Source organism: Cygnus olor, chromosome 5, assembly GCF_009769625.2.
Source record: "Cygnus olor isolate bCygOlo1 chromosome 5, bCygOlo1.pri.v2, whole genome shotgun sequence".
In the NCBI taxonomy this organism is placed as follows: domain Eukaryota; kingdom Metazoa; phylum Chordata; class Aves; order Anseriformes; family Anatidae; genus Cygnus; species Cygnus olor.
Window position 1 is genome coordinate 24,787,450 of NC_049173.1, and position 19,676 is coordinate 24,807,125.

A 19,676-nucleotide genomic window follows, 5' to 3' on the forward strand; every position below is an offset into this window, starting at 1 on the left:
GGGCCGGGCCGTGGGCGGGGAGGGGGGCGCGCTGCGGGGCCGCAGCCCCCTGGGCGCGTTCTGTGTTGCAGGTGCCGGCGGGACCCGAGGCGCTCAGGGATGGAGGGGCCGGAGGGTGCGGACCGGGCGGCGGCGGGCAGCGGGCCCGGCGTGTGGCGGCGGGGCCGGGCCCAGGGCCCCGGGGACGTCTCGCGGCGAGCGGCCGGGGCCGGGGCGCCCAGGTAGGGCCGGGGCTGCCGGGGCCCCTCGGCACCCGCGGGAGGCCCCGGAAGCGGCGTTCGCGTGGAACGCGAAAGGGCGCGGCTGTCCCGAGCCTGTGCTCACCGGGTTTAACGTCGCGTGCGCACACGGTGCTGTCCCCGCTGCAGAGCTGTGGAAGTGCCCTGCCCGCTCGCACGAGGAAAACAAAATCACAGTTTACAAAGAAGAAGGTAGCACAGGCTGCAGCAGTCGCCTGGCAAGCACAGTGCCTAGCAGCCTTTTTGCACGATTAGCCCCCTTCCGTATCTCCCTGTTTTCCTGCGCTTGGTCGTCACTGACCCACCTCACCCCCTCGCTTGCCCTGCATCTGATCCTTCCCTAAACTTCTCATAGTGTTTTACCCTGTCCCGTATCACCCCCAAAATACTATGAGAAGTTTGCTGTTTCTGCGAGACCCATGAGAGTCTCGTGGTTTGTTTTAGTTTTTTTTCCTTTTTTTTTTTTTTTTTTTTCAATCGGTTACATGCTCTTCTGAACAGCTACAAGGCTGCCAGCTGAGTCCCTCAAAAGCTGCACTCATGTAGTTCCTGGTAGTTGCCCTTCCTAAAAGTTTTGGGAATTCCAGTGTTCAGTTCCATTTCCCGAATATCCTTGAAGCTAGAACATCCTGTTTAACTTGCGGCCTTACTGGCATTAGAGTATCAGCAGCATCATAAGTTGCAGTAGAGATCTAGCTAGTCGCAATTGCCATTCTATGTGTAGAAAACAGAATACAAGCAAAGCTATGTTCACAGACTTAAGTAGCAAAGGAAAATCCAAAGCCTGAGAACGATAAGGCCTAGGCCTGTCTTTTAACTACCAGCCCAGCCTACAGTGTCTTTCTGTTAATCAACAGCATCTCCCTTCTTTTAATTCTAATTGTTAATAATTTCCCTTATTTCCCCTCCATAATGTCTTTGTCTTAGTCATGCATCTGGTAACAAAAGACAGTCCAGGTCTTTGATTGACCTCACCTCGGACAGTAACTGGGATCAGCAAAAACCTCACTTGTTTCCTAAATCCTGCCTGAGGCCAAAAAGTGCTTCATCTCCCTGGATTCCCTCCATCACCATCCCTCAGCCCTTCAAAATGACACTGCGGGAAGCTCGCAAAAAGTCCCAGCTGATGAAGTCATACCTGTTTCTTGAACTAGACAAACCGAGAGACAAAAGGCAAAGCCAGGATGAAGCGGAATGTCAGAAGCAATTCCGGGCACAGCCTGTACCTGCCCATGTGTTTCTGCCCCTTTATCACGAAATAATGGAACAGAATGAGATTCGCAGGCAAATAGCAACACAGAAAAGAAAGGAGCTGCTGCTTTCCACTCAGCGGCCCTTCAGTTTCCTGGAGAAGGAGGAGAAAAAGAAAGAAGCTATCAGACAAAAGTTCCTGGCAGCAGCAACCCCAAGTGAGAGCTCCAAACCGAAGCAAGCCAGTCGAAAAGTTCCTAAATCCACTTATGGTCCACTTCTTGGAGATAAACTCAAAGGTAAAGTGCCAGGGCTTTTCCTGGAAAAAGCTCCCTGACTGTCCCTTACTGCCTGGGAGTATAAGGCCAGTATCGTTACTTCCCCTGGTATTGTCTGGTCTCCTGTGTATCACTGCTCATTACATTTCATCTAGAGACCCTTAAGGTAGAGTGTCCTAAATTTAGCAGTCTTGTGGTAGCGTCAGCTGTGGCAGTTCCGCACTACTCCTAAACACACGTGGGTACATTGAGCTCTTCAGACAAATTGCTGTGCCCTTGTTGCTGCATATTGTGGTAGTTTGGGAACCCTTCCTTAAACTGAATTCCATGCTTTTATTCCCTACTTTTAGACTAAAGGGACTTGCATGATGTGTTTGTGGTACCAGCATGAAAACAGATGTAGTGCCAGAAGTATCTATCCAAGGTTCATGCAGTATCCTAGAACTAGGAATTTTACTCCCACCCAAGTCACCTGTGCTGCACAGAACCCCTGGGAGAAACACATTTCCTGAGCCCAAATCAGGCAATTAGTCTGGTTCAAAGTAACAGTGCAGTAGTTCCGTCTCCCCTGCCATTCTCTGATGCTTTCAGTTACCTTCCCAGTTATTCTCCACCTTCTTACTAAGCACTGAAACATGTGAGGGAGGTGCTAAGACCATTCTAGTCAGAGATATGGTCAAGGAAGTTGTCCTGATACTCTCTCTCTTTCAGGTGGTTTAAGCTTAAGCACTCACAGTTGCAAGTTTGAAGTAAACAGTACAGACTTAACACTTAGTATAGGAGATAAATCAGTCCTTCCAGTCCTCAATGGTTATCATCGCTTTTCTTACCCTTTTTTTTTTTTTTTTTTTTACTGTTTCCCATTGATTTCTTGCGTAAACACCAGTTTTCATCAGAAACACTTATGTTGAACACTACTACATTCAATGGATTGGAAGGGTAAAAGAGAGCAAGGGATAAACCATTGTTCTGTTTCTGTCTGTCATATGAGAAGGAGGGGGGAAATGAACATTTCATACGTCAATCAGTGCAAACTTATAAACAGACTCCAAAAAATCTTATGTTGCAAACAGCAGTATTGACTTATTTTTTTCTAAAAGCAAAAAAAAAATAAACCACAATTTTGTCAGCACTTTCATAAATATTTAGTGTTGCACAGTAAAGGACACAGTTTGACATTATACCCCTGGAACATTTTTTCTATGGAAAGTTTGCCGCAGAAGTCACAAGACATGATCCATCCACCAAATCCTCCTTACTTAAAATCTTTTTCAGAACAAACAGTGCTGGATATTAGATAGAAAAGCCATCATCCATTATGAGTATGCTTGAAAAGCCTGTTTGGATCAGTCGGCATAAGGACATAAAGTCCCATATGAAAAGTAGAACCTTCATTAACACATCTGCAAGACAAGGGCACAATTACCTGCTACTCCTCAGAAAAGGCATAGGAGGAGAAGGCCAGTTCAGTAACTTACTCTGTGAGAAGGGAAAGAGATATCTAGAGATTAATGCCTAAGAATGAGACACGACCATGGTTCTTCGTGTTCCTTCGAATTTCTTTCCTGGGAGGCAGGAGAGAGGAGGGGGAAAGTGGGGAAAGAGAACACCAGATGCCTGTTCTCTCTTCTGTGAGTAGCTGCCATCATAAAGAAAAGTTTAGAGTTGTCCAGTGAGGCTTTGGCAGCCTTTTATGTCACTTGTATTCTTCTCATTGTTTTGTTTTTGATTCATTAGAAGCTGAACTCTACAGAGAAATCCGCATTCAGATGAGAGCCAAGGATTTGCTTGAGAGCTCTGTAGCTCCTATAGATACCAGCAACTGTCGGAGGAAGCCTCAGTCCCGAACTGCCACTAAAACTAGGCAGGAAAAACTTGGCTTCTTGCAGGACAAAAGCTTCAGTTTCACACCAAGGATTAATCCAACAATACCAGATTTTGAAGAACTTTATTGGGCATTTCAGAGGGAAGCAATAAGAAGACAAGAAGTCAAAGAGGCAACTCGTAATAAACCGTTCAAGCTACGAACCTCCAATCTCCGTAGCAGGCAGAGGCAGGCTAATGAAAGGATAAAGGTGAGATGACCAGATATTTCTGTGGTACTATTCTCTGTGATCAAGACGGCAAGTTCTTAAATGTATAGCATTTATTTATGCATATTTTATGTCCTTTAGTGAGACCTCTGCCCTTGCTTGGGAGTACTGCAGAATTCTAGGAGAAATCAGAGAACGAAGTTCTACACAAAGAGATGAGCTATGGCAGCTAAGCTCAGCCACCCTTCCATACTCCTAACCAAGTCTCCTTCCCTCTCACCCCTCAGCCTCTCCCCATGTAAATCCCTACTGGTAGAAGAGAGAAAAACGAGTGCACTGCCCACATACCTCCAACTGTTCTCTCTAGTAGACAAAGAACAGAGGACGTTCTATGCTGTGAACAAACACACTGAATAAAGTTCCATTTCTTTCAGGATTCTCATCAACTTTCCAAAGTTTCGGTGCAAAAAAGTCATTCTCTGACTGCACTTTCCTCTCTCTCTTCCAACACCCTTCCAGTGCATATTACAGATGCAACAAGAAAAAGGGAATCTGCTATTAGGTAAGTAGAAAAGTTTGTCTGCAAGACCACACACCAACTAATGGCTGAAATGTAGTCTTCTTTCCTTGCTAATTCTCATCCTGCCTCCCAGTTGGTTTGAGAGCTACATACATCTATGTCTGGAATTTTGCTTTTCTCCTTAGAGGATTACAAAACTGAAACTGCCAGCCAGCATGCAGTCTGGCACTGTTAAGTGAGCTCATTGCTTACTTTCTCCTATACAGATGCTCCCAAGAAAGCAAAAAGGAAGGAGACAAAGAAGGAATTTATTGGCTGGAAGAACAGAAAAAGAAATGTCAAGCTATCTGTAAGTCAGTGAACAGCCGAGCAAAAGCCCTGGATCCGCATAAAAGTCTGGATGAAACACTCAAGGAGAAGTTGAAACAGAACTGGTCAGTATCCTGTTCTGCACTGAGATAACTGTTTGCTTTGGTAACTGGGGATTATCAGATGATTTTTTAAGAGGAGTTGGGTCTAAGAGCCTTCATTCCTAACCTGACTTTTTTGGCTGCCATACCTATTGCACATTCATTTGGGTTTCTTCACAGTCCCACAGTACTCTTTCCAAACAGAGTAGTTTCCTTTAGATTAACATCGGTAGAGACGATGTTGTACAAACAAGCCAACTGAAATGTCTCCTTTGGTAAAGCACATAAAACACATAAGGCAAGATTTTGTCAAAACTTGAACACTGGTTCTCTTCTTACACTCCAGTAGTAAAGCTTGCTGAGGGTACATAGCTTGCTAGCAACAGCAGTGTTTTCCCCAGCATTTGGAATAAGGAAAATTCCCAGAGCTATTTAAAGGACAAAATGGTTATTGAGAATTCCTGGTTCCTGATCAGCTACAGTCAGAGGGAACCTGTATTAGACAGGGAAATTTTCCATTTCAGGCAAAATATGAGAGAGAGAACAAAGGAATACAGAAAGGAGCTGGAAGAAATGCAGCTGCGAGTCAAGAACAGACCATACCTCTTTGAACAGGTCACCAAGGTAACTGGTCAAAGTTCCAGAGTGTTTCTGGACAGGATACATTGTCTTTCATTTAAGACAGGCATTAAAGAAGTTTAGTCTCAAGTTATTCATCGATGAGAAGGTACAAATGCTCGTATAGTCTCTGGACTATGTTTAAAATAATACATGGGACAGCCACCCAAGCGTTACTTAAACTCCTTCCCATGACTTGAAAAACACTTGTACTTACTTATTGGTTGTAAAGCTTTCCAATCCTTAATATATATTGCAATCAAAATATACGGTCTGATCAAAATTAAGGCCTTATCACACCAGAAACTATACGAATGCCTATTCTGCACCTGAATACCATGGCCTACAGTCTAGAAATTTTAAACTTTTTTTCTTAAAACCCTCTCAAGTTGAGCACTTTTACTGTCTAACTCCAATGCTACTGGAAAAACTTGAATGATTGTTGAGTCACTTTTATCACCTGCAAGCTCGGCTGTCTGTGGTTGCATTCAGCACATCTCACCATCACACAGTACCTACCACCTGCAAATCTATAGTGCACTTAAGTGTAGATACAAAATTTATTTTATAGAAAGTGTATTTCCCTCAGTTTTCTCTCTCAGTTCTGTCTCCTTGCAGAGTTGATAGATACCTGGTTAGAGACATACTGACAATATATAGCTATGTGCTGATTTAAGATATCTCAATAGAAATATCCTCTTGGCTTAAACTTTCTGTTCAGGTGAGTAGTTAATGGAAGCAGAGAATACATTTGTATGATAAATTTTGGTAACGTTTCTGTTTGTCAGGTTGGTAAGAATTAACCAGTATTGATAGCATGAACTTAGCTGGAGACAAGATTTCTGTCTTCCATCCAGAATGCCTTAATCTTTAGAAACCAGCCACTCCCTCTGGAAAACCTCATTTCAAACTACATTAGTTTGCAAGGTTTATGCAGAGGCAGTGAGGATATAGGATCCAGGATGCTTGGTTTTCAGCTTCTTGAATATGAGCTGATGTGAAGCTATTTCACAGGCTCTGTTTGTTGAACTCCACTGTGGTTAGTGCTTACAAATTACAAACCAACGTGCTTCCAGAATTTCTCACAACCCTTTTTTGCACATATTCTCAACCTGAGTGTCAGAGTCAGGATTCAGACACAAGTGTGCTACTGTGTTAAGACTGGAATGCTGTAGAAGCAGCAGAACAGAAGAGCAAAGTGAAAAAGAACAGAAGCAGGAAAAGGTGAGCTCCAGCTTAGAGAGATATGGGGGACATTCTCCTAGTATTCAGTTTTGATATTGTACCCTACAGAAGACAAAAATTCTGGACAGGGGCTTTGCTGTTCTCTTGTTCTCATTAGGAGTGTCAGCCATAAACTTTAAAACAACTTGACTTGGCTTACAGGAAAGCCCCAGTTCTATATGCTTACCGTTTAAGTTTCAATTTCATAGCATGATGCCCGTCAAGGAGCAGAGCGTCGCTACAGACACACCCTCCAGCACGTTGGGCTAAGTGAAGAATTTGTAAGGAAAAAAGGAGAAGATGCTACTGACTTGCTGGAAGAAGAATCTGACATTCACAGGTAATAATAATAATGCAATAGAGCTCTTTTGCCTTTGACTGGAAATCTTTTCCTTTTTTACAGAAGCCTCCCTACATGTAGTGGAGGAAAAATTACATTAATGCTACTCCTCTGTAATTAAGCATCATGGTTTCTCTGTCTTGACTTCCATGACTGCTAGGCAGGCCCTCTATTTCTTATGCATGGGGCAAAGCAGCAAGTAAGCACTGCAAACCATTTCCAGTATTAAACAATCACTATTTCTGCAGAGTGCCCCAGCCTCAGAGTGAAAAGAACGACTGCACTGTACAGGAAGGAGAACCTGACAAACAACAGAGAGGAGAGGAAAAGGCAACGTAAGATCTAACAGAAGAATCCATGGATCATCTCTTGATTCTTTGAATTCAAGATTCTCCAGGTTAATCCTCAGGAACTTTCTGGTTTCGGCTGACAATAATTGCTTTGGGGTAAGTGAGATGGGAGAACTTAATAAAGGAAAAAATGACTGACTGTTGTTTAGAGCACATTTTGTCCAACCCAGCAAACCTTGCAGCCTCCCTTAGTCTTCACAAGTGTTCCTCATGTGAGCCATTTCCCCTTCTTTAAAAGGACTGCGTGAAACAAAACAAGTTAAAAAGGTTGAAGCACTACGTCTGGATAAAAGTAGACATGAAAGATTGAAGAGGTGCATCCTCTAATGTCAGCTGCTTGTGTTCATGCCACAGAAGTGCAAAGAAAGGGAAGCGTTCTTCTCAATGTGCTAAACCTTGGTTTATACATAACTGGAGTAGAATGACTTTAATCAAGGTATTTCTACAAAAATAGCAGGAGTTGACCTACCTTGGGAGAAGACTCATGGGGAATTTCTTCTCGAGCCTGTTAACTCTTCATTCACTCATGACCGTATCTGCTTCTTCCTCCCATTAGGAAAAAGCAATAGTCTTTCTATATGAAAATATCTCACATAAGCCATGATTTGAAGCTTTGTTTTAACTTCTTACCAAATTAGGTCATTAATTTGGCCTGAAAAAAACAACAGCCAAAAGTATGGAGAAGGTTATAATTAAACAATGCATCACTTTGGATTGCTATTGTCCTAATTCTACTATTACTGTGATATCAAAGATGGACTTTGGTGCAAGCGAGATAAGGTATTACTTGCCAATGTGTCACTCAAATGCCTGGGTATACCATCTGAAATGGTATGGTTCACACATTAATCATCTTCCTGTACCTGATAATAACAAGAGTCTCAAAAATACAAACCGCTCCCACCCATTTTCTGAGAATGATGGTGTCAAAGCACTTTGAGATTAAAAAATTTTTAAATGGCTATCAATGTTTCTGCATTGTCCAATTTCTTTATCAATCTTTTCCTCACTTAAATGGAAGTTGCATCTTTTTCATCTTCATTAGCTCTAATTATTTCTCCTTACATAATAACACCAACTCATCGTCAAATCAGAAATACGGTAGCTGTAACAGCTAGCACATTAGATAAGGATATAAAACTGAGATCATGGCATTTTAAATCATAACAAAGCATTAGATCCAGGAATTTAGGGTGCCAGGTTTTCAGGCTGCTATGTTAAGACTTACATAGAGATCAGTTCATGCCGGTACATAGCTGAGTGCATTATGTTGCAGCAATCCTTACTGACCCAAAGAATTTCCGACAAATCTAAGCATAGGCTTCTGTTTTTCCTTTTTTTTTCTTCTCTTTTTCTAGTTGAGCTTTCTATGCAACACATCTGCGGAGTGCTGTATCCCAGATTCAAATACTGTCCTTCACTAGAGAAATTACCAAGTGTTTGAGAGCCAATTCCTTTCCTGTGGAGGCTTAACAACCTGGGAAGGTTCAAGGAAGGATGTTACCAGTTTCTATATAGGTTTAGTTGTGTAGGGCACACAAAGGCTGTTCTTTCCCCTGTATCCCATGAAAAAGCGCAGAGATGTAATCATATTGTCACCGTGCCCTGTCAAGTTGAAAGAAGAAAGAAGGAAAGATTTCTGCCATGCTACAAGTCTCTGGTCTACAGTCCACTTGGGTTTGCGTGAAAAAATGTGGAGCAGTGGGAGGAAATTAACATACATTTTGATCTGTGTTTACTAGTACCTGCATCACAGGAAAGTACTAATTCAGGAAAAAAACAATTTTAGTACTAAAAAATCCCAGAAGGAAGACTAAATTGTACTTGGTTGAGTAGTAATTAGTATCTTCCAAGTGCTGGAGTTTAGGAAACACCAGCCTCCCACCACCAGAAACCTTCTAATGACAAACCTAGGAAGCCTCATGTCCTGTTTTCACACCTCCTGAATTTAGCTTCCTGGTGATTGAAACATGGTCATATTCTGCACTTTTTTAGACCATTTTGACACTACAGTTGAATTTAAGTCCAGGACAACATGAAAAGTAATAGGCCTGCTCAGAATGTGCTTTGTGTTCAAGACTCGCATGTCCTTCCAGAGGTCTTGCACACAGTATTGTTTTTTTTTTTTTTAACTTTATGACTTCCATATTCAGTTACTGTATCACTGTTGTTTTCTTCCTTTTGAAACCACAAAGTCAACACATCCAAGTGATGCTTAACACTATACATAAAGATTATCCTATCCTCTGTATCCTGCATGAGTATGTACAGTTTTCATCACCAGCAACTGACTTGCTAACCTGCTTTATCAAACTTATTCCAATAAGTCTACAGTTAAAGCATGTTGTACAAGCTCATAACTACTTTAATTATAAACAGCTCAGCAAGCAGTTTCTGGAGTGCTCATCTTTCTGATGAAATCTACTTAGAAACTAGTGCCAACCTTAGCGCCAACCAAATCCACACCTATAAACTGTGAGGTCTTGGCTAAAACTGGTTGCTAGTTTCCATAATAATACTTGATGCTGGAAAAATAGATTTCCGAGCATGTGAGGTGTAAAGGAAAACATTAAGGAAGGTTACAAAGGTTTGAATTCAGTTAATGTATGATATTATGCTATGTGCCTTTAACAAATACTAAGGTGTCATACATGAATACAGTAACAGATAAGCCCAAGTCTTTGTTATTGGTCCTTAGCATTGGTATCGGTCCCTAAACTGAAAATGCTGAAATGCTGATGAAAGTAAAAGCATCAAACCAAGTAACTGAAACTCGCTAGGCACCTTTCTTGGTAAACAAACTGTTCTGAAAGTAGGATTATTACATCTCTGATTGTTAATCTCTTAATACACCTCAAAAATGGTATGGGAATAAAGAATTCCCACTTTTGTTCTGGAATTTTGCATCATATGAAAATGTTATTTTTAGTTAAAAGAATTACAGGCTGTTCAACTGGGCAACTGAAAGAAGACATTTCACTAGAGCATCTCCCTGTTAAGGTGATGATGAACTAATAAAATGGTATCCAAACTACATCAGATCCTGATTCACGGACACGCGGTTCTTCTTCTGCAAGAACCTCCAAATTACAATACCTTTACCAACAGCAGCACTACCTTTACATTCAGGTGGGGAGCAATATAAACTCAAAGCATTACCTTCACACAGGAGCCATAACAGGTGCATAGTATCTTAGCAAATTCCTGCATTCTTTGTAGTGCTAACTCTGAAGAAAGTCTGAAGTTAATGAAAAGTCAAAACATCTACATGGTAGATTCATTTATAGCGCTTCATATTTTCAAATTTTCAAGGAAAAAGCAACTGGAAAAGAACACAGCAAATGTAATTAAATGATATCAAGTAGTACATTTATTTCAGATATTAAGTCAGCTTCTGACAGTGAGATGTATTAGAATATAGTCTCTGAAGGTAAAGGATGGAAGGCCTGTTCCTCAAGATACTGGGTGTTTGCACAGTGCCTAGCACAATGAGGTCCCGGTCCTTAACTGGGCTTCTACCTGCTCCAGCAAAACAAACGCTTTAGGCTTTAGGAGAATGGACTGCATAAGCAGTTTTGAAATGGCGTTCCACAACATGGGCTAAATGACATCTAAGCAGCAGACTTCACCTTTTAAGCTCTGCAAGAGAGAAACTTGGTCCAGCAGGTCTTCTCCAACTCCAGTTTTAGGATTCATTCTCCACCTACCCACCTGCTCCGTGCACACTTAAAGCAATGCTCACTTGTCCCACTGCAATATGATGAGTCTCTGGGAGGAACGATCAATCCCACTTCAGTCACCACATATAAGAGGGCGGAAGAAAGAGCAGCTGGTCTCACCCTCCTCTACTCCAATAATAGACTCCGTGTCTGGCAGATGCAGGGACTCAACACCAAGGCTGGGCTGAGAGTTCATGGAGATGAGACTCTTACTATGCACTGTAGATTCTTCCAGCAAACTGCTGCCCATCAGTGACTCTGTTGTGAAAAAAAAGGGTAAACCAAAATGATGTAAGGATACTACAACACATGGTGCAATTCCTGTCCCCCCTCCAAGTCACACAGACTTCTTTATTAGGCATCTACTTTATCCATTCCTACTCTACGGGCATCTGGAGCTCCAGTGGATGGTAACTCCTATATGTATTGTTTTGAATGTTAGTATGACAGGATCTCATGCAGGCTTGGCTTTCTCTTTAAATAATTCACACAGCATTAAAAAACAGGCTTCTTACAACAAGAATATATAACAAAGGGCAAAAAGATCAATGTAAAAAGAAAGATATCAGATTCATGTTAATTTTGAAAATAATAAACCTATCTGCCCCTTGACCACAGTACAGAAATAGACCTTTTATCTATCTATCCCGTCTCCTACCCTAGAAAGGGGAGAGTGAGCCATCCATCCCCGTCTCCAAGAGGAACTGTCTTTTATTCTTTACTGTTTTGTGGTCTCTCTTCCCTTCTCTTTGACCATCCATCCACTACCTCCTTCCTGCACTTCTCTCCTACAGTAAACGAATGCCCTCCTTACCTGGCTGTTCTCGCTCCCTGCTGCCAGCTGTTCCAATTCTGGAGTGGTGTTTCCTCATATGCACATTTCTGCTGCCACTCTGGGAAAATGTCTTCCCACAAATTTGGCACTGATGAGGCTTCACTCCTTGGAGAAGAAGGGGGAAAAATATCCCAGGAATTACCAAATTGGGAATAAAAATCTCATCAGCCAAGGAATCATGAGCATGTTTTGACATTGCTGTTGACACCCTTCATGCTAATTATCCATGGGGAAAAAAAAGTGAAAAACACTCCTGTTTCCTAGAGAGCAGTAAGGCTCCAGAACAGAAGAGTTTTAGATACCAGCATTGCCGGATGTTGGAAACCTCAAGTCTGAAGAGTAACATAACATTTCAGATCTGATTTACAGAAAGGTACAAGTTATTCGGAATCTCTTACTCGGTGACAGGGAAATATCTGACGCCTCATACCTAGAATACAAACTGACAAAAAGCAAGGAAACAGAGATGAACCACAGATTGCAATGTCTGGTTTATATTATTGAGTAGACACTGGATGATAACTTGTCACTGTGGAAGGATTCCCATAGAGGATAGGCAGAGGAGTCTATCATTTCCCCCGTCTATAACCAAGTATGAAATCCCTAAGTGTGAGCTTAGCAGCATGGAAGCCAAGTCGATGGGGTGAAAAAAAGCATGGAGAACTCATGCAGTCCCAAAAAGTTACTCCCCTTCCCCAAAAAAGCCTTATTTATCACATGCTGAAGATACTTAAGACAGATCAATCAAAACAGAAGCTAGAAGCTTTGAAACACTTGTGAAATGCCCATCTAATGCTCTTTGGCACTAGGGTACAATTAAGTAGTACTAAACAAAAAGGAAAACCCTACCCACGGCAGAAATCTACTCATGAGAGACTGAATGGTTTTGATGATTGTAAAGAGCTGCTAGGTTCTCTCTTTTAAATAAGAAAATGGCAGCTATGAAACAGATATCCAACTTTATGATATCTTAGAAACACTCTTAATTTTAAAAAATAAATTTAAAAATTGTAATCTGAAGTCAGAAACATAATATTTAGAACCAGAAACAACAGAAAAATTAAAGCGTGCAGGCCACAGGCATCACAAAGGAAGCTATCAAACCATATAGCCAGAAATTCTGTAGAAAACAGGGATTTTTTTCTTAAGAAAATCAAATCTAAGTCCTACAGTAAAGATCTTTTCTCAGATAGGTCACAGAATGTCAGATGAAAACTCTTACCTGAGTGGACAACCAAATGTTTCCGAAGGCTGGAGTACTCAGCAAAGGAGCGACCACATCCTTGTGCCTCACACAGAAAGGGTTTTTCGCCTACAAAGGAAAAGTAAGTTCTTATATTTTGGGATCACAATTTGATCTGATTGTCCAAGCCCCTGAGAACAGCCTGAAGAACTCTACTCCATTCTCCCTTTTGGCCTTACATGCAACAAAGTTCAACAGAAACGATATATATGCTTCCTGAGTCTTTTAAAGCATTCGCTTCATCAGCTTTCAAGAGGAAACACTTAAATTCTTTGATTGTTAGATCATCATTACCTGAACGGCAAGAAAAGATCCTCTGTTTCTAAATAGATTTTCCAAGTGCATAAATACCAAAAGAGTAATACAAAAGTGCCTGGAATATATCATCTATATGCAGTTCTTAACAGCCATCTTTCTGCTTCAATAACTCCTAGGATCCTGTTCCCATTCTGCCTCTCAGTGCCAAAAATCCCATTAACTGTATGTATTATTAACTGAATCTTCGTATCAAATTCTATACTTTATTTCAGATCAGGCTGACCTTGGCAAAAATCTGTGAGAGATGTGTCAGTCAATTATATTTACCTGTGAAGAAACAGCAATTCAAGGCACAATTTGTTCTCATAGGCTGAAATTTGTTACTTGTTTATATCTCCAGAGCTATTTTTGCATTTTTCTGCATGATGATAAATTGGAATATGACTACACTAATGCAATGTAATATACTTAATATGTCCTAAACTCCTTTTTAATAAAGCCTTAAATGAAACTAGAGCTAACTGTTGCTTGCAACATCCCACTAAAGAATTCAATATACCATGTTTAACAGTATGATTTCAAGCCTTTTTCTACACTGCTGTATCAGAGTAAGAAGTCCATAGCAGATTAAGCAAGCTACTTGAGCTATTTCTATTGTCTAACATATACATAGCTCTGATTTCAGAGCAAGCTTGTTTTTAAAGGTGTTTCCACTCTGATTTTGTCTTTAAAAGTCCTCTTCCCTATAGTTCATTCTCAGCTTTAAATCTGCGGTAGCATTCAACAGATCGATTGGTGTTACAGAACTGAAACACACGGCAGATTTCCAAACACTACTTGTACATTCTGGCTTGTTAGAAGTACTTAAAACTTTGAAAGAAGGAAGGAAAGCTACCACTGACAAAAATAACAGCACACAGTTCCACCTATAAGAAACCCTAGATCTATTTACATCTGCATTTTTTAACAACTTTGGTCTGACATAACTCTTAATTGCACATGAACAAATTGCAGGTTAGAAAGTTATTATTTATTATTCCAGAAGCTACTGCTCTGTTGGTTGCGGAACACTCTACCATGGATGATTGTGCCTGTGTCAGCCGGGCCTATTTACTTCATCTGTGCTTTGGCTGGGAGCTTTAAGTGCAAAAGAAAGCTGTACAAACTATGGTTACTGTTACTACACATTCAAAATTTTATTATTGGCATATATCACTTTTTACTACATCCCAACATCTGCCCCCAAACCATGTGTTCTAGTTAGACTGTGAATGCTTTAAAATAGCAACTTTTTTCCATGTGTATCTACAAAGTCCCTAGCATACGGTAGTGTTTAAAGCAGAAAGCATACACAGCTGTTGGCAGCCCACATAATTTTTCATTTTACTAGAGATGCCTTACGCTCTCACAGTTGTCAAGGTTATTTTGAAATGTTAACCAGCTCTAATGCAACCTGCATAGGCCATCAGGGAATCTCTAACAATGTCCTGAGAGGCTTGAACTGAGCCATTTATTTCAGTGGTGTGTTAACCCCAAGGCTTAAAAAACAAACAAGCAAAACCCGCAGGATATTCACTATCAGCTTTGCTAACTTAGACTAAAATTTCCGATCATTTCAGCAGGAACTTTTGCAGCTCTCTCAAACACCTTCCTGGGATAAAAGCACCTAACGCACTCTATGCAGCTGTCAAGACTTCGGCTGGTACACCAACCTCTAAAAATACTGACATGGCAGAATCAAATTTTGCACAGGAGACAGCATAAACAAACCATATACAAAATACAGCACTATGAAATTAAGGTTCTTGTTTTATTTAATATAAAAAGCTGAGTACGAGTTAAGAGTACACAGGCTCCAATATATGGTAACATCCCGGATTAGCATTAGCACAAACACAACAGTTTGCATGCCAAAATGCTATCTTCTAACTATTGCCTTTTTCTATTAGACTTTGCTGCCACGTTTTTAATACTGATTCCACTGTACTCCTTACTCCCTAAATTTCCCAAATGTTGCCATTCTACAAGCAGCATAGATAAGATAAGGTAGTCAGATTCAGCCAGATGTCAGTACAGCTACAACTGCCTACCAGGACTTCACATTGAAGAAACATCTAAGTTATTGTGCTTCTCAGGAAATTAAAACAGCTTCTTTATAAAAACAATTACAGCAGTGGTGTTCACTGGCTATTCCATTAGGAATGGTCTACTCTCTCCCAAAACAGAGAGAGATTTCCCCCACCCACAATCAAACAACTCAAAGGGGGAAGAGAGATCTTCAGAGCATGGGTCTGAGAGGAGCACAACACCATCATACAGTAGTTCCTGTATGAAATTATACAGGGTAGTAAAAGGGGTAAGCTGTTGATTAATCTGTCCCACAGATCAATGTGAATTAATAAAAAAGGAACATTAATGAAGGCCAGAGATATACAAGTATATGATTCTCAAGAGCTTGAGGACGGAGAAGGGAGTGGTTTAATCTTCAGTAAAGACCCCACCACTGCAGACCACAAATAGGTGAAGTCTAAAACACACCAGTGTGAATTCGCAGGTGGTTCTTCAGATTTCCAGCTGTTGTGAATTGTTTCCCACAGCCCAGCTCCGTGCACACAAAGGGTTTTTCACCATTGTGAGTTCTCATGTGCACCTTCAGCCTCTGCAAGACATAAAAACTTTTTCCACAGCCTTCTGCTGGGCAGGTGAAGGAGCGATCATTCCTGCAAAGCAACAAAATAGCTGTTTCATAACCACCTACTTCAGTATATTTTTCACAAACACTCAACTTCTTTTATCTTTGATGAAATAACAAGCAGAAACATTTAATCCAAAATGAATTATTTCTGAAAATGAAGGAACTCAACCAAAGTGAGTGACCTATATTAGTCCTAAGGAACTACCACATAGCCAGAGTTTGGGTTGTCCACCAGAAGAAGTAATTCAGGTAATACCTTTGCATCATATTACCTTGCCTAGAAAAGATGTACATTGACCTGGAAAGATGTAGGAAAGCAGTGCAACAGATTATACACAAAGGTCATAGATTTTCAGTCACTAGAGGTTCAAAAATAATTGTATGCGTACATATAACACATGCAATTACTGCTGGCCCTGCCTCAGGACACGATGATAGACACATATCTGTTGGAGTCCTTCCCAGTTTTCAAGCTTCTCATCTACCTTACTGACAGATCATTTCTCAGCCAGAAAAGATGATGGTCAGGTTTTTTTTTAGAACAAGCAGCTCTGTTCATGGATATATAAAATATGATGGCATCCCACATGTTCTAATGTTCACTGTACCATAAAAGTAATGTACGCACATAGTGACTGTTAATTGTCTTTACTGAGCACCTGTTAAAATACAAATATTCTAAATCCAACACTAACAAGAGCCTGAGAAAATAATCTAAATCTGGCCAAAATGTTTCAACATAACCAACCTAAGGCAAGCAAAGGGCCTAGTATTTCTAAGAGTAATACCAGGTTTTCACAGCGTGCTGATGTCAAAAAATAATGCTATCCCAAATAGAGCATGTTTTTATCAAAGTCAGAACAACATATATCTTTATTCTGCTCACCGGTGTGTTTTCAGATGATATTTGAAGTGAGCTGGCCACACAAATGTCCGATCGCAGCCTTCAACTGTGCACTTCAGCTTCCTTTCCACACGAGATAAATGAGGAATGGGGCTAGAGTCTTTCGGTTGCCCATCTCCTGAGCAAAGATGAACATTTTCACCTGGAAGAAAAAGCCCACTAAAATCTGAAAAAGTTCCATATTACCAAGATGTGTCAAATTTAATAGATAAAAGCAGCATCATATGTGATACAGGACTATAAAGTAGATATGTGCCTGGTTACTGATTGTTTACTATGTCCTACACACAGCTATCCAGCCCACAACAGGAATCAGAGATTTGCAAACCTTACCAGGCCCATAAACTATTGCCAGCAAGCTATCCATACAAGACCAGCCACTACCAGACGAGGCTTATCACAAGAAGAATAGAAAGCCAATGCTTCAGAAACTGTAAAAATAATCTCTATGTCAATAGCAACTGTCCAAGTAGCAACCAGGATAACTGCTTTTAAGAACACGTTAGGTAAAAGAGATACTGCATTTGTTTGCAATTCTTTATTGAAATAATTGTCACAAAGTATGTGACTAAGTCCAATTACATATTCTTCAGAAAGCTGATCTTGAAACCAAGTGGAGCTAAGAAGAAACCTTGAGTTACAGTACGCATTAAAAATACACTTGAAAGTGAAAATGAAAGTTGAAATACAAACAACTGCAGTCAGAAGGAAGATACTCTTTACATGTACCAGAGAACAAGGGGACTGCAGTGGAACTCTGCTGGCTCCACTGAAGCTCGTTCCCTGAGAAAAACTGAGGAGTCTATGTATGTTACAGAAAAATTACATGATTGTTCTGTATAACTCTGTCACTGACAGTTTCAGGACACATCAGAATAGCTTAAGAGCAAGAGAGAGTGAAAGAGACAGGAAGAAACAAGATGAAACTAGAGGTCTCCTATGGAACACTCAACTTTTGAGACAGAATCAGGAGATATCCTACCACTATTGCTTGCTTTGGCATTCTTAGCGAGCTGTGCCCGAGTGGCAGCAATTAAACTGTCATGGGCCAATTCTTGCACTCGTAGGAACCACGGTGTACTGCTGTCTGTGCTATCATGAGAGAGAAAGTCATTCCCAGAATCTTCTGCTTCATCTTGAACAAACACCAAGTGCTCTGCTGGAGAGCCCAGCCCTAGAAAAAAAGACAAGCTCATGAAACAGAATTATAACGTAATAGTGGGAAGAGGGAAAGTTCTTTTGCTTCCCAAAGGCTAGCATTCATGGCACAGATGTAATAGCTCCACTGAAAAAGTCTTCACTGACCTCTGCATTGGAGGAAGCTGTTGATGATTAAATGCTGCTGAAATATCCAATAATGCCCAGCAAATTTCGTGATCTTTCCCCTTCATAAGCAGCAGGGACAGAGATGTACTTGTATCTCCTGCATTCTGTTGTCTGAGACATATCCAGCCAGGTGACAAACAGAAGGAGAATTACCTGCTCTTGTTAGGTTGAGAAGAATAAATGAAGTGCTGTCACTGGGCTGGAGGTCTTGCAATAAACTGGAAGTCTCTGATGATGACAGAAGTTCAGATGGTTTCTGTACATTCTGTGCCCTTGTTTCCTCTCCATCAGGACCCACATTTACCTGCAGGCTCCTCAAGACAGCAGATGAAGAAACATCTTTGGAAGAATTAGTGTGACTTGGAGAAGTGAGATCTCTTTCATCATCTACTGAAGAAAGTTAAACCAAAGAAAATAAAAAGTATAAAAATACTATGACGAAAAGATACCTATGAATTATTTTACTAGAAAAAAAAAACAAAACACTTTAGATTTTGTGTGAAGAAGGAAATTTCTAACTAATCAGACTTCACTGTTCAATTAGAAAAATTTCAGTCATCCTTCTGAATTTGGTGCTCCATCGCTGGAATGCGTTATCAGCGAGAGGCAGGGATGACATACCACAGTGCAGCAATAAAACCACCTTTATAAACAGCATCTTCACAAAGATCTCCTGCATAGACTTTACCTGGCAACATGAGTCTGTTGCATTCTGAGGTCTCAGTAACAGGAAGGAGAGACAGGCAGGTGATGTCTTTTGGCTCTGATTCCACCAGCCCTTGCCCCAGTGGAATAGAAGTATTCTGAACAAACTGAACCAGCAGCTGGAAAGAGAGATAGAAGATTAGGTGAACAGTAGCATACATCATTAAGAAGGTACTAAACCTACTTCATTATTCCCTCCTTGTAGGAGTAGCCTCTACTCCTCTCTTGTAGGAGATGCAAAAGACAACTATTACCATCAAAGTAAAGGGAAGCTTTTCAGCTTACATTAATGACAAAGAATGTATCACTTGTATTTGTCATTTGTGAAATATAAAGTCTCATTTCTTTAACAACAATTTCTAGATCATTGCAGACTATACGGAAGGCTATTTAGGCTATCTCATATGTTCCTTTTTAATTCATCTTTTATCACTCGATACTTGACTGCACTCTCACCTTCCAAGCAAATATTTTCCATGCTCAGCCTTTGATATAGGTATTTTTTAAAAAGTACTGGCTTTAAACACTTAGCAAAGAAAGTTGGCCTTTTAAATAAAAAGCAAGCAAGAGAAAAGTCACAAAGATATCTAGCTAATGACTATTCAAAACTGGCAGATAATCATCAGAGGAACAAGGCTGGGATGACAAGAGGAGGGTGGGGGCAGACAGTATCATCTGTTCAAATCAGTTACAGCTAAAACCATCAAAGGTGAACAATTAAAGCCATTGTCCTTAGTGTGAAACCCAACCACTAAGGGGATTCACCAGAAGAAACTCCAGAATACTAT

The 19,676-nt window shown here is 40.7% G+C and overlaps 2 protein-coding genes across 7 annotated transcripts in view; one reads left to right on the plus strand and one right to left on the minus strand.

Annotated features, from left to right (window-relative positions):
• On the plus strand, window positions 1-13,064 carry FAM161B (FAM161 centrosomal protein B). Of its 3 annotated transcripts, none has more exons than XR_005820388.1 (9): window positions 1-221; window positions 1,167-1,729; window positions 3,446-3,783; window positions 4,176-4,303; window positions 4,528-4,695; window positions 5,196-5,295; window positions 6,723-6,853; window positions 7,102-7,299; window positions 12,947-13,064. XR_005820388.1 is itself a non-coding variant. In XM_040559115.1 (8 exons), exons 1-8 carry the CDS (start codon window positions 100-102, stop codon window positions 7,190-7,192), a joined length of 1,641 nt encoding a protein of 546 aa, XP_040415049.1. In that variant the 5' UTR covers window positions 1-99; the 3' UTR covers window positions 7,193-7,917. The 3 variants fall into 3 exon arrangements, 1 of the variants encoding a protein (XP_040415049.1); XR_005820389.1 differs by lacking the exon at window positions 12,947-13,064 and adding an exon at window positions 8,562-10,940; XM_040559115.1 differs by lacking the exon at window positions 12,947-13,064 and having other exon boundaries at window positions 7,102-7,917.
• ZNF410 (zinc finger protein 410) overlaps window positions 10,556-19,676 on the minus strand; it is a 19,750-nt gene continuing 10,629 nt past the window's right edge. For 2 of the 4 annotated variants that reach the window (XM_040559118.1, XM_040559119.1), the window contains 8 exons: window positions 18,872-19,007; window positions 18,337-18,573; window positions 17,840-18,031; window positions 16,840-16,999; window positions 15,797-15,978; window positions 12,980-13,069; window positions 11,737-11,862; window positions 10,556-11,180 (listed from right to left, as the gene is read on the minus strand). In XM_040559118.1, the coding sequence (XP_040415052.1) occupies window positions 10,996-11,180; window positions 11,737-11,862; window positions 12,980-13,069; window positions 15,797-15,978; window positions 16,840-16,999; window positions 17,840-18,031; window positions 18,337-18,573; window positions 18,872-19,007 (1,308 nt within the window). In that variant the 3' untranslated portion in view covers window positions 10,556-10,995. The remainder of the gene's footprint in view (window positions 11,181-11,736; window positions 11,863-12,979; window positions 13,070-15,796; window positions 15,979-16,839; window positions 17,000-17,839; window positions 18,032-18,336; window positions 18,574-18,871; window positions 19,008-19,676) is intronic. The other 2 variants (XM_040559120.1, XM_040559121.1) reach the window with 1 other exon arrangement.